This window comes from Suillus clintonianus, assembly GCF_016758775.1.
Source record: "Suillus clintonianus strain FC179 chromosome Unknown DEU56scaffold_3, whole genome shotgun sequence".
Taxonomy (NCBI): domain Eukaryota; kingdom Fungi; phylum Basidiomycota; class Agaricomycetes; order Boletales; family Suillaceae; genus Suillus; species Suillus clintonianus.
Window position 1 is genome coordinate 22,839 of NW_024539227.1, and position 12,674 is coordinate 35,512.

At 51.8% G+C, this 12,674-nt stretch overlaps 5 protein-coding genes across 5 annotated transcripts; 2 read left to right on the forward strand and 3 right to left on the reverse strand.

The window, feature by feature from the left end:
- Positions 1-1,006: 1,006 nt before the first annotated feature.
- Positions 1,007-2,198, forward strand: DEU56DRAFT_767153 (ATG16-domain-containing protein). Its single transcript, XM_041351132.1, has 4 exons — positions 1,007-1,214; positions 1,271-1,400; positions 1,458-1,716; positions 1,767-2,198. The coding sequence occupies exons 1-4, from the start codon at positions 1,124-1,126 to the stop codon at positions 2,109-2,111; spliced, it is 825 nt and encodes a 274-aa protein (XP_041214616.1). The 5' UTR covers positions 1,007-1,123; the 3' UTR covers positions 2,112-2,198.
- DEU56DRAFT_767155 (uncharacterized protein) lies at positions 2,199-4,331 on the reverse strand. The gene is made up of 5 exons (XM_041351133.1): positions 4,174-4,331; positions 4,047-4,121; positions 3,061-3,999; positions 2,751-3,009; positions 2,199-2,693 (listed from the first exon to the last, which is right to left on the reverse strand). The coding sequence occupies exons 2-5, from the start codon at positions 4,086-4,088 to the stop codon at positions 2,647-2,649; spliced, it is 1,287 nt and encodes a 428-aa protein (XP_041214617.1). The 5' UTR covers positions 4,089-4,121; positions 4,174-4,331; the 3' UTR covers positions 2,199-2,646.
- On the reverse strand, positions 4,332-5,877 carry DEU56DRAFT_767163 (band 7 family-domain-containing protein). The gene is made up of 9 exons (XM_041351134.1): positions 5,605-5,877; positions 5,449-5,552; positions 5,320-5,397; positions 5,060-5,272; positions 4,912-5,007; positions 4,852-4,863; positions 4,772-4,802; positions 4,693-4,724; positions 4,332-4,645 (listed from the first exon to the last, which is right to left on the reverse strand). The coding sequence occupies exons 1-9, from the start codon at positions 5,636-5,638 to the stop codon at positions 4,433-4,435; spliced, it is 813 nt and encodes a 270-aa protein (XP_041214618.1). The 5' UTR covers positions 5,639-5,877; the 3' UTR covers positions 4,332-4,432.
- A 210-nt stretch (positions 5,878-6,087) lies between these two features.
- On the forward strand, positions 6,088-8,160 carry DEU56DRAFT_906601 (uncharacterized protein; the record flags this gene model as incomplete). The annotated part of the gene is made up of 2 exons (XM_041356835.1): positions 6,088-6,552; positions 6,607-8,160. 2 exons carry the CDS (start codon positions 6,088-6,090, stop codon positions 8,158-8,160), a joined length of 2,019 nt encoding a protein of 672 aa, XP_041214619.1.
- A 184-nt stretch (positions 8,161-8,344) lies between these two features.
- DEU56DRAFT_304159 (uncharacterized protein) lies at positions 8,345-12,601 on the reverse strand. The gene is made up of 6 exons (XM_041345566.1): positions 12,146-12,601; positions 11,918-12,083; positions 11,302-11,862; positions 9,277-11,249; positions 8,893-9,214; positions 8,345-8,833 (listed from the first exon to the last, which is right to left on the reverse strand). Exons 1-6 carry the CDS (start codon positions 12,491-12,493, stop codon positions 8,556-8,558), a joined length of 3,648 nt encoding a protein of 1,215 aa, XP_041214620.1. The 5' UTR covers positions 12,494-12,601; the 3' UTR covers positions 8,345-8,555.
- Between the last annotated feature and the right edge of the window lie 73 nt (positions 12,602-12,674).

A 12,674-nucleotide genomic window follows, 5' to 3' on the forward strand; every position in this document is an offset into this window, starting at 1 on the left:
CGAAACAACTGTAGACCGAGCCATGGATGAACACCTGCAATAGTGCATCGGTGATTGGTACCATATCCGGTTCTCTGCACCTTTCATGCTGGTGAAGTGAACCTTTTCCATATATACAACTAGCAATATCTCATCGTCTCGCAATCCTATCAATTGAAGCGCTATGAACTGGAGACTGTCGCGGTGAATCCCGGCGATTCATGCGGTAAGCTTGCGCATGGTCTTCTTGTGAGATGCGAACAGTCTTGACTAACGATACCACGTCCCATATACGATTGGTTGTGTACTATAAGCACACTGGTTTACTATAGTTCCCAAAATGTACATAAATACTGTCTGCGGTCTCCAGCTGTATTACGGCTAAGGAGACTAGTTTGGCCCCTCTTACATATACTATCACTTCCACTGCAATCGGCACCCCACAGAAGTCGGCAGTCACGCAAATGTCACTATTAGTCATGACATGTTACATACGCCGGTTTCGAAGTCAGCTCGGCGGTCAGGTAAGAGCGCAAGGTCTGTTACTAGATTTGGCATGAGTGAGCATAGTATTAAGTAGATATATTCTAATTACGAGGGTGACCAAATATCATTAGGGCTTCAGTAGAATTGAGTGAGCACATTTTGCTCCTTTGCTGCAGCTGCAATGGATTTGTATAGGCCATTTGCAATTCCCTGAATACGTGACTCGTATGTAGGATCCGTCTACCGCTGCTGGAATGCGGACCACCCAGCACAAGTCGGCACTCCCAAAGCGGGTGTGCGCAATATTGAAACTCCGTCACGGCACAACATCGGCAGGTGACATTTCTGTGTGACTTCGGCATTTTCAACTATCTCACTCAATTCTGTTTCAATCATGCTCATTCTACCTCGCAATGAATTGTAGTAGAGATAGAATGATATCTACATTAAGAATTTTGTGTTTAAGTAGCTAGAAATACGAGTTTTGTGAAAGTGCCGACTTCTGTGGGGTGCCGATTGCAGTGGAAGTGATAGTACTCGTTGGTTCCTTGATAAAGCCTTCCATTTCAAGACTTTGCTGCGTGACTGTGATTTGACTGTCACGTTCTGTACCGAATTTCATGCAGCGGACATAGCGTGCAGTCGCGATTATACTTCCATGGCCGAGCCATCCTGGCAAGAGCTCCTCCGCCTCAGACTATCAGAGCGAAACGCAAAACAAAACGCTTTCGCATCCATAATCGAGCAATGTACGCCCACATAACATAAACAATCCATAAGACCACGCTGATCCCCCCAATTCAAGACCGCAGACTCGCTCAACAGACCAAGCTCCTCAAAGAGCGTAATGCATCTCTCCTCAAAGCCGTCGGCTCCGTTCGCGCCAACCCAAGCAGCTCGACGGTCCATGTACCCGGAACAGCAACAAACGAAGAGTGAGTTATCCATCTCGTACAGCTCGCGCGCGTCAATCTCATGTTTTCTCGAATCAGTAATCCTGTACGCGCAGCGTACATGGCCTCGCTCGAATCCCAGATTTCCTCTCTCCGCGATGAGCTCGCGACCGTATACAAGACCCAGGGTCAGAACGCTCAACGCCTGCTAGCCATGAACGAAACCCTTCGCGAGAAGGAAGAAGCATCACGTATCGAGTCTGAGAACCTCCGCAAAGCACGCGAAGAAGTCGCACATCTGCGCAGGAAGGTTGATCAGCATGCAGAACTCATGGCTGAGAAAGATCGTACTGCTCAGGTGCGCTTATATCTGCTCTTTTTCTGATCTGATCCTGATCTCGTGTGTAGGTTCTCCATGATGAAATCAATACTCTGCAGCTTGAACTTGGCCAGATCGATGAACGGAATCAGACACTAACGAAGGATAATGCTAAACTCCTTCAACGTTGGCTCGATGATAAGCAAGCACAGGCAAACAAGATGAACGAGGCGAACGACTTCTATGAAGACATGCGTTCGCGGCATCAGGCTGTGCTCAACTGGCGTGATGGTGGAGATGGAAAACCAACATCAGGCAATGGTACTTCGGTGTCGGGAAATGGGGTCAAGGAGGGGGAGGCAGTGGGGGAGACATTGACGGATGGCACGAAGTTGCAGGGGGAGACGAGCTTGGATCAGACACCGAATGGTTGATTGTGGACGATGAGTAGATTCTAATTCATGCACATACTACCCCCTTATAATCACATACCCTTTCTGTCTCACGAAACATCAGGATCAAGAATTGATCAGACTCTTAAGGTAAGTGGACCTTGCTATCAAAAAAAAACCTATTGCACCGTCGAGTAGACGTAGTTTAATGAGCAACCGCGCATCTACCGAGGATATATACAGAAAGGACAATCAGACGTGGAGAGAAACGAGGAAGAAAAAGAACAAGAGGCGGATGAAATACTTGATTAGCAAAAGACGCAGGAGGGGGAAAGAATAATTGGAACCAGACAATAACAAAATAACGAGACGGAACACAAGGATAAGACTGTTTGTTCTTGGATGAAGACACCATACAAAAGCACATCTTTCACAATTTTGGATTCGAGTGGTGAGGCGAGAAAAAATAATACTTTGGCTTGGATGGATGATGTTCGCAGGCTACATTCGAGAGAGGACACGAGCACGATATCGATGATGAATGGGAAGAATAAGACACAGAGCAAACAAGGATTCTTTAAGCACCCTGGCCCTCGGCGCCTTGGCCTTGCTGGCCGTAATATCCTGAAAAAGAACCATTGAGCAAAAGATGGCGGGCACGTGTGAACAAAGGCTACTCACCACCCCAGTAGTTAGCATAGTAGGCAGCGGCATCTCCAGAGGGCCACTGAGCACCAGCACCTCCAGCACCAGCACCAGCGGCAGATAGATCTGCACCACCAACTCCTGCACCACCGAGGCCAGAACCGACGGCGCCAGGTGTAGGCTGAGGCATACCAGGCGTCGGCGACCCACCAGCGCCAGCTTGGTTGGGGAAACCACCGTATCCACCAAACCCGTACTGGCCGTAGGTATTAGGCTGCTGTATCCCATACATGGGCTGTTATAGGATCAGTGAGCAAAGAATATTTTCATAAGGGAAAATACTCACCATGTTGCCATAGGGAGCCGCAGGAGTCGTCGGGCTAAGCGGCACTCCGGGTTGCGCGGGAGTCCCATCAGCCCGGTCCTTGCCCCAGCTGCACTTGATGGGACGTCCATGGACCATCTGCCCTTGCAGCTGCACAATAGCCATGGCAGCGTGCTCGTGAGTATCGAGCTTAACGAATGCAAATCCACGATCTGCCTGCATGCGAATCTCCGAAAGGTACCCAATGGACTGGAACAGTGGGATGAGATCTGCTTGAGTGCAGTACGGGACGAGGTTTCCGACGTAAACGGTGGAGTTATATGAAGGAGTCTGCTGGACGACGGATTCATAGGAGAGGGGACCACCCTGGAAATTAATGGGGGCGGGGGCGGTGCCGACGCTGCCTCCGGGGCGTGGAGGAGCAGGCAGACCTCCTTGAGTCTTTTGATTTGCCCAGTTGACACGGATAGCACGGGAGCCAAGCCATTCGCCGTTCATAGTCGCGATGGCCTGCTCTGCGTCGGTCTTATCCCTGAACGCGAGGAAACCATAACCGCGAGATTTTCCTGAGTTCATGTCCCACATAACACGAGCGTCGGACATTGTGCAGAACGCGTTGAAAGCCTTGCCGAGGACCTCATCATTGACTTCTGGGCTAAGGTCACCAACGAAAACGTGATAGTGACCTGTGGTGTCCTCCTTGTTTTGCTGACCCTGATAGGCCCAGTTAACGCGAATCTCAGTGTCGAAGATCTTGCGTCCATTAAGGGTTTGGAGAGCAGTCTCAGCTGCGCGCATGTCGATGTACTCGACGAAACCGTAGTTGAGACCACCGTGCTGGTAGTTGCGGTCAGGGATAATTTTGACATGCTGAACTGCACCGGCCACAGCAAAGATCTCCGTGAGCATGTACTCTGTGACTCTAGGACTCAGATTCCCAACGTAAAGATGGGCCCTCCGCTGCCATGCATGAGACCAATTCTATGGGCATTGAGAAGCGTACTCACTGGTGCCTCCGCATGGCCGCCCATACCACCCATTGGATTCATGATTTAATATGGATAGTGAATGAGAATGAGATGCTGTGATTTTTGGTGAGCTGGGAGAGATTGATGAGGAAATGAAAAGACGCACAGGAGAATTGATTACTGAAATCAGAGAGAAGGACTGTCCGTCGAGAATAGACAGAAAAATGAAACACGAGAAGAGAGAGAAAGAGACAAAGAAAAAGAGAACGAGGAGACTGAACGACTTTGGCCTCTTCCGCGTCGTCGACTAAGATCAAGGACTCTACCCTCCAATTTTCACTGCCACAACACATCACCCATGGGAATTCATCCCACGGTCATCGCCGATTCCATTCACCGTTAGTACAAAGTACTAGAAGTAAGTACTACTTTGTAGGTACGTTCAAAAGCACCCCACTGCTCGGAATATATGTCACGTTCCCGTTAGCAGCCAAGCTCTGTACGATGGCCTTGCTTGCCTCTATCTTACGCAGCGCAATGAAGGCGTCTCCAGCCTTGTCCATAGCCTTTGAAATCGTCGCAGCTGCTTCTGCTTCACCCTCAGCACGAATGACAGCAGCCTGACGTTCTTGCTCCGCCTACATGCCGTCAGTAACTTGGTCATGTGCATGGCACCAAGACTCACCTTTTCGACGATGAACTTGGCTCTCTCGGCATCTGCGGCATGTTAGCATGTCACAGCAATAGGGCGGCAAAAACCTTACCTTGCTGTGCTATTTGCTTGGCTTCAACAGCCTGTAAAGTTTATGAGTATGCTACGAAAATGGCATAGTCTCGTACGAACCTGAGTGAATTCCTACACGGGGTGTCAGCGGAAATGAAATACCAGGAAAGAACTACGCACCTTTCCGAAAGTCAGATGGGTGATAGACACATCCTCCAGCTTGATGTTAAACTCGCCGGCACGTTGTAGCAAGTCTGCGCGTATTCTCGACGAGACCTGCGCAGGATGTGTTAACTTTGCCCGAAGATGATGAACGAGTCCGACTCACCACCTCACGCTGCGTAATTAATTCAGCAGCATCAAACTGTGCCACGATACTTTTAAGGACTTCATTCCCGATGGAAGGCAGCACACGTTCGTCATAGTCCATGCCGAGGCTTTGGTAGATGCGGGGTAGATGCTCGACGTCTGGTCTGGACAATACACGAAGTGTTATGGAGACCATTTGCAAGTCTTTTGAACCGGTGGTTGTTGAGATATTCTAGAGAATTGTTGAGCAGAAGGACAGTCGGATCGAAAATGACGTACACGAGGTTTAATCCGGCAGTCATACAAGATTGCTCTCTGCAGCCATGGGACGAGGAAGTGGGTACCTTCACCAGTAGGCTGTATTCAATGGTCTATAAACCAAAGCTTCGCATTGAGCCGTTTGCATACCTTGTCCTTTACACCAGAAAAGCGGTCGAACATGACTGCACGGAAACCGCCTGGGACATCATAGATACTGGATTGCACAACGGCAAAGGCCAGGCCAAGGGGCACTTGAACAGTACAATGTCAAAACAAGGAGTTTCCAAGAGTATAACTTCATACCTAGGAAACGACTTGCAGCTTGTGGAAAGGCCATGAAGGAGAGAAGGAAGGTGAGCCAAATAGGACCCAAACAACGCGTCTCAGTGTCTGCCGCTTTTGCCGGTTTAGCCGCGCGTTCAACCTTTTCAGTGCTAATTTTTAAATTGGTACAGGTCTCTAGGTGAAAATGACCGTGTTGCTCAGCGCTCAGAGATCATTTGCAGTAGAATCCACGTTCTTTAGTGGAGAAGGTCCTAGCTTCGTGTGACAGTTGTGACTAATATGTGACAGTCTATTGTGACTAACATGTGACTTTCCTAATTTGAGAGATTCTCGAATGTACGATGGTGCTTTGTAGAAATTAGTGGACGCGTCTCTGTGATTACTGATTAATGACGCGTCGACTAGGATTCGTCATGCACAGTCCACAGTCCAGCCATATAAATTCAGTCCTCAACATGCAATCTCTCATCAACAACTCCTCCAAATCCCGTTCAGTTCACAATGTTGCTTGCTACACCTGTCAACTACCACTACCGTCGCCCCCTCTCCTTCGCTCTCGATCCTTACCTCGCAGAGCAAAGAGAGCGTTCATTGCCCCTGCGTTTCGAGCAGCAGCTTAGGAATCACAATTCCATCCGTAGCCTTGTGCCAGAGCATGATCACTGTCTCAACACGTACCTCGGCTACCCTTATACCACGCACGACCATGATATGCTCGAGTACGAGCTTGCACTCCATAGGGCCCGCCGCCAGGCTGCAATCCAGCGTGCCAACCGCGCTATCTTAGATCAGGCCGTTCGTGAGCGCGAGGCCAGAGTCCGAGAGCAGAAGTATTTTGCTGCTCTCCAGGCTCATCTCAAGGAGCAGCAAGTTCGCGCCCGCCGCGCCGCAGAGGTCAACAGCTTCCTCGCAGGTCCCGAGCCATTCTTCAGTGCATTTCGATCTTTCGACCAGCCTGATGTTACTGTATGTTCACATTTGTCTGCTAACTTTTCTTCATGTGACTCACCACAATCCCAGAAACTCCCCACTCAGCCCACAGCTTCCACCTCCAAGGCCCCTGTCCAGGATGAGCCCTCGCTCGAGGACCGTCTGATGGCAGAGTACCAGTCTGACGTGCGCGATACGCTCCAATCCATCTTTGCATGTCTCTCTGAAGGCACTTCAACCGAACCTCCTATCGAACACGTTCCAGTAACATCCGCTGTTCCAGAAACATCCGCCAAGCCGGTAACATCAGCTAAGGTTTCTAGCTCTACGCCCGTCAACCTCAACGACGAGGGAGCTACATCCTCGCAGAAGGGCAAAGGAAAGGCCAAGGAGATCCCTGACTCGGACACCGAAGAAGACCCTTCTGCATCTCCAGCCCAGGTCGCCTCTTCCCTCTCCCAGATCACTTCCATTGCCTCCCGTCTCGAAACCCTAATCGCTGACTTCCAGTTCCCTGCTGAACTCGATTTCTCTCCTTCGCGCTCGCCGTCCCCGGCTTACTCAGCCCTTGACACCGCTGATGCATTTGCGTTGACATACGCTGCAACCAATGCGCCCCTCCGCGCTCAGGAACATGCGCTTTCGTTGCTCCTCGGAGACTTGGACAACGTCCCCAGCTTCGGGTCGCACGTAGTAAGAGACGCAAGACGCGCAGTCGTTGCTCGCGTAGAGCAAGCGCTGGAAGAGCTTGAGAGAGGTGTAGAGGAGCGAAGGGGTCGTGCTCGTGCCAGAAAGGCGGTCCCTGTGCCTGTCGAGCAGCCTGCTCGCTCAACGCAAACGCATGTCCACCCCCCGGAGCCGGAGAATCTCACCTCTGCGGATCTCGCACCCAATCAAGTCACCGCTGTAGATGAGGTTCCTACCAAGGTCTTTGTTCCTGCAGTCCCAGTCGAAGCACTCGCACCCGCCGCCTCTTCTCCTATCGAAGCAATCGCAGACCCTGCAGTATTTGAGACTAGTATCGAAGCACCTGCCGCTTCCATCGAGATCGCGACCGCATCTGTGGCGGAGCCGAGCCTTCCTTCTTCCGCTTCTCTTCCCACAGCATCCTCTGAAGTTTCCGAAACGTTGACAGCTCAACTTTCGGTCCCGGTGGAAGAAGGGTACGAGGAGCCGCTTGTCGATGAAGTCAGCACTAGTACTGTCTCTGAGGACACATCAGTCGAGGACGCCATCATCATTGAGGACACCGACACCCCAATACATGCGGACCTCACCCATTCGTCATCCGCTACGCGTCCAACGCCACCTGCAATTGATACCTCAGATTCACTTTCCCAAAACACCATCGGCATCTCTGTTCCCGCCTCTATTCCCAATTCTACGACTTTAACCCATGCGGACGCTGATTCCTCCGCGGACACCACAAACATTTCGGCATCCTTTCCCCCGGCGGCGGCGTCTTCTATCTTGACACCTGAACAGACGCCTTCTCAGGTGAACGTGCCAGAGTCCGATTCAGAGTCTTATTCGACTATGGAATCACCCGCACCTTCGTCTCCCGTCAGTGAGGCAGAAGTGGATACGTTCCTCCTTCTAGGGGATGAGTTGGTTGAGAAGGAGTGGTGTAATGTCGAAGCCTGATGGTTTTCTTTAGATTTCACTTATGTTCTGCGTCATGTACTTTGTTCTTATTCGTTCTTATTTACTCGGTTACTGTACTCCAGCATGCATGTAATGAGTACTAATAAAACCCAAGCATGCTGTATCACATGGGCTTGAGTGATTTATGGTCGGGGTAATCATCCTACTTCAGTACAAGACTCTGGCATTGCTCGAAAGTCAAGCACGGGACATACAATCATCCAAAACAGCATTGCATTAATGCAAAGCTAGGACTCGATCGACAACACAAGATTATTCATGAGATGAGATAAAACAAGTGAATGAGCGTCTCAGTATGCTTATGAGTATGCATGTGCGTAGGCAGACAACACGTAAAACAACCTCCATCATCCCTCTCCTACTCCTACTCCCACTCACGCCCTCCCCTTCTTCTTCTTATTCACAACTTTGAAGCCCCATTCGGGCTGAGCAGTCCGTGGCGTCGTCTTCACCACGTCTGCGATCGACACCACTTTCCCATTCGGTCCTGGACCGGCCGTACCACTGGCCCGGCGGCGCTTAATAAACTCTGCCGCGAACCGCCGCCCATCAAGTGTTGTACTATTCGCATAGATCAGGTCGGAAATTATCTCTGATGTAGATGGGTCTGGGTCGAGAGGAAATGAGAGGAGCATCTGCGTGATGTCTTCCACTGGTCACCAATCATGTTATCAGAAACAGTTGATGGCACGATCTAGAAGAATGACTCACGGTTCACGGAATTATTGAGCCCTTTCAGCGAATCACTCAGCCACTTGAGGAAATCGTGTGTAGACATGGCGGGAGTGTCGTCTACGCGTGATGAGGTAGCAACAGCAGCCTTTGGGACAGTCTGTGCAGTCGGGCGGACGGCTGTACCATTAGGGCGAGGCGTAGGCGCCGCTTGTGTAGATACGGATAGAGCGACAGCTGGACGAGCAGGCACCGGTGCAGACGCAGGTGCAGGTGCAGGTACAGGTACAGGTGCATTTGTCTTGCCATTTGCGCCAACAGTCGTCCATGCCCCACCACTAACCTGGGCACTGGGAACCACCTGCACAGCGTTCCAAAAGGGTTCAACAAGTAGTCCAACATTTGAGAGGTTTTTGCACACACCTTGAATGTAGTCTCTGCATACCCGCGCCTTGCAGCTGTCGCAGCCATCGAATCCTTCACTCCCATCTTCTTCCGACGCTCCTCTTCCTCCTGGATCTCCTTCATCGTCTTCTTGGCAGGCGCCGTACTCGTTGACGTCCACACCGGAGCACTCGCCGCAGGCGTTCCCGCAACTTCTCCACCTCTTGGCGTCACAGTAGCTCGTACACCCGCTTGAGACGTTGGAAGTCCCCACGATGCGGTGAACGGTTGTGCATCCTCGACGACGACAGGTGGGGGTGGCACATTGGCACGTGCAAGGCGTTCGCGTTCTGCAGCCTTGCGCGCATCTGCCTTCTTTGCCTCTGCCTCCTGGATCTCGCGCAGACCAAGCGAGCTCTTGCCCTTTTTCGCATCGTCTTCAGTCGCCCACGCAGGCTTCGGGACGGGAGATGGGCTCTTCAGGGCAGGTGTGGGTGCGGGAGGTGTAGATTTCGGTACTGAGACCGGGGTAGGTGCTTGGGTTTGGGCTTGGGCCTCACGGACGGTGGATTTGACTTTGGCCTTGGGCGCTGTAAATGTTGGGGGCTCAATGTGTGGAGCAGCCATTGCGGAGGCCGGGGCCACAGACGCTGGCTGAGGTTTCTCTGATATGGGTACGGGAACGGGTGCAGTAGCAGCTTCCTCCTCCTCATCTCCAATAGCCGATACAGCAATGTTGTCATCCTCATCCACCTCCTCGTACATCTTATTGTGCTGCCCGAGGTTGCTCACAGTGAGGCTGTTTGGGCCAGGAACCTCGCGCCATCCATCATCCACGACGCCTAGGGAGGCTGTCAGCCATGGCGAAGGGTCTTTCGACTTGGAAGCAGTACGGGTAGGTTGCGGGGGTTGACTCCAGGCCGCTGGAGGTGCCTGGGCAACTGGGGACGGGGTAGGAATCTCAGCCACTGGGCGGCGTACAGTAGTAGGCTCGGGTGCGCCCCATGGTGATGTCACATTCTCAGGCTGCACAGCAGACACTGGTGTCAGCACGACAGGCGGCTCAGCGACCTTCGTGAGAACTTCACCGAACGGCGAGGTAGACGAGCGCTGCTGCGGTACGACAGGGGACTGGGGGAAGTGCTGCGTATAAGGTGAGCCGTTCATCCCTAGGTTGTTTAGGTTGTTGAAGCCTATACCGTTCGCCTCGACGGGGTGCCGTGCGATGGGTGAGTCGTGCGAGGCGCCGAGACTGCCCATGGCGTTGTAAGTCCCATCGCCGTACGAGGGTTCCTGTGTGAAAGAGTGACTCTGCGCAATTGGCACTGGCACAGGCATCATGCCCGAGCCGATGCCATTGTTGAAACCAGTCGCAAGGGAATGCTCGCTGCTGCCAAAATGCTGCAAATTTTGGGTCATAGATGGTGGCCATTGAGAGTTACTGTTGTTCTTATAGACGCCGAATGTGTCCAATGACGAGGTTCTGCCGGGCACCATGTTGAGCGACGAGCGGGGGTCGCCAACTGGACCAAACGGACCTGGATTTCCAGTAAAACTGTGAGAGCCAAGTCCCGAGTCACCAGTGTAAAGGCTTCCGACTCTCCCCGCCAATGCAGAAGGATCGGGAGAGCCGTTGCCAAACCTGCCGCCACCAAAAGACGAGGGGGGAGAATCTGAAGGAGAAGCACTATTAAGGTATGGGTCCAATGTTGCAGTACGGAGAGTCCGGGATGGTACAGGCTGGAAGCCACTGAATGTATTATGCTCATGAGCTGGGGAGTAATTCTGCGCAGCAGGGGAGTAATTCTGGGGGGAATCGGTGCGAATACTGAGACCAGGAGGTCCGGTGGCCATTGGGAATTGCGAAAGAAATATTTTCCCGCCAGCGGCCTGGCGGTCGAGAATCCCAACCGCAGTCCATTCTCGATCAATATGAGTACGCTTCATCAGGAGGTCAGGAGTGAAATAGCCCTCATCAAACCATTTCTGCATTAAATCAGCTTTAAAAGGACCTGGGAAAGAATATCACCTCTGGAGCTCGTGAGTGGAATGTAAAGGACTTACCCTGCACGTGGCCTTGAGGATCCAGGTATGACCACTCAATGCTGGCTGGATCCAAACCCGGTGGTGGACCCGTCAGACTGTCAGCCACTGGGTTGAGATGAAAGTTCCGCTCATTTTCGCCAAGAGTCATTCCAGTCATACGATGGGCTACCGAATCCGCACTTAGCGCAGATCGCTGGCTCGGACTGTTGCGTGTTGTGTCGGGAGGCAGGACATCAGGGATTGGTGATAATCGCTGAGAAGTGCCAGAAGCGTCAGGCTGAAGCGCAGTGTTTTGTGCGACACTTGGGTGTTCTTCCTCCACTTCTTTGATGTTATGTCCTTTCACATCCTCTTCTCGACCTTCCGGACGGGTTCCCGTAGAAGCTCCCCCAGCTTTCAGCATGCTCTCCGATGTTCGTCGTCTAGCCATCCAAGAATCTCCACCGTTAAGCACACCGTCGAATCCTGAAGCAAAGCCACCTATTCGGGTGCGAGGGGAGGGAAGTGCTCCGTCGCGTGGAGAGTTGGCTTGTGTATTAGACACAGACAATTTACGAGGCAGTGCAAGTGGCGGTTGATCTAGTAAAACCTCCATCAGCATCACAATATAGTTCAGGGACATTCCAGTGTTCACCTGTGCTGTCTCTTCTCCTTCCCATGAGACCAAACCCTCTCATAGGACTCCCTCCTCCGGTATTGGAATGGTTCAACCTGGGTCTATCAGATGGAGATGATAGCGTGCTTATAAGGTCGGTAGACTGGCGCCGCCGAAGCTCGGAATTAAGTGGCCCAGCAAAAAGCTACATGCCTCGTGTGAGCCAATGAGGCCGAAGACATAAACTATAAGTCCAATTTGCCTGACCTTCTTTTCTGCGTCACCCATTTCGCGCAACCCTGTGGGTTCACTGCTGACCTCATGTACAATGCCCTCCCATCTTTCCACCTCTAATCCCAGACCACCTCTCCCGCCACCCTCTTTGTAGATTCTGAGCATTGCATCCTTTGAATATCTGAAAGGACGGCATTCATCGCGTTTCTCAGGCTCTGGGGCGGCGGCAGGTGTAACGAGTGCAGAATAAGTTGACGCGTTTGGTTGCTGTATATTAGATATTGCCGGAGGTGGTGGAGAAGGAGGTGCCTGTGGGCGAGCAGGAGTTTGTGGCTTCGCGCGCATCCACTCGGGGCCAAAATGCATGGTTGTAGTTGCCATTTTCCGGTTTTGTGGCGGTTAGTGTAGAATGGTTGATTTAATAGCTATTGCGTAGTGCAAGAGTGACTATCGAAAAATCTCAGTGGTATGGTTTGCACGTTTCCGTGGAAAATAGGATATGGGACGCGATCTGAATTTAGGGCAGGCGACCGCCACCTCAAACAGCAACTTAGTACATAGA

Excerpts from the sequence above, each read along its gene's own strand:
- DEU56DRAFT_767163 (XM_041351134.1), bottom strand. The coding sequence starts at position 5,638 with ATGGCCTTTCCACAAGCTGCAAGTCGTTTCCTAG. Across the intron at positions 5,398-5,448 it reads TTTCTGGTGTAAAGGACAAG|CCTACTGGTGAAGGTACCCA; the intron begins GTATGCAAACGG and ends CATTGAATACAG. Across the intron at positions 4,646-4,692 it reads CCAAGTTCATCGTCGAAAAG|GCGGAGCAAGAACGTCAGGC; the intron begins GTGAGTCTTGGT and ends GACGGCATGTAG.
- DEU56DRAFT_767153 (XM_041351132.1), top strand. The coding sequence starts at position 1,124 with ATGGCCGAGCCATCCTGGCAAGAGCTCCTCCGCCTCAGACTATCAGAG. Across the intron at positions 1,215-1,270 it reads CGCATCCATAATCGAGCAAT|ACCGCAGACTCGCTCAACAG; the intron begins GTACGCCCACAT and ends CCCCAATTCAAG. Across the intron at positions 1,401-1,457 it reads GGAACAGCAACAAACGAAGA|TAATCCTGTACGCGCAGCGT; the intron begins GTGAGTTATCCA and ends TTCTCGAATCAG.
- DEU56DRAFT_767155 (XM_041351133.1), bottom strand. The coding sequence starts at position 4,088 with ATGAATCCAATGGGTGGTATGGGCGGCCATGCGGAGGCACCA. Across the intron at positions 3,010-3,060 it reads CGGCTCCCTATGGCAACATG|CCCATGTATGGGATACAGCA; the intron begins GTGAGTATTTTC and ends ATCCTATAACAG. Across the intron at positions 2,694-2,750 it reads CTATGCTAACTACTGGGGTG|GATATTACGGCCAGCAAGGC; the intron begins GTGAGTAGCCTT and ends GTTCTTTTTCAG.
- DEU56DRAFT_304159 (XM_041345566.1), bottom strand. The coding sequence starts at position 12,493 with ATGGCAACTACAACCATGCATTTTGGCCCCGAGTGGATGCGCGCGAAG. Across the intron at positions 12,084-12,145 it reads TGGGTGACGCAGAAAAGAAG|CTTTTTGCTGGGCCACTTAA; the intron begins GTCAGGCAAATT and ends CGAGGCATGTAG. Across the intron at positions 11,250-11,301 it reads TCCTCAAGGCCACGTGCAGG|GTCCTTTTAAAGCTGATTTA; the intron begins GTAAGTCCTTTA and ends ATTCTTTCCCAG.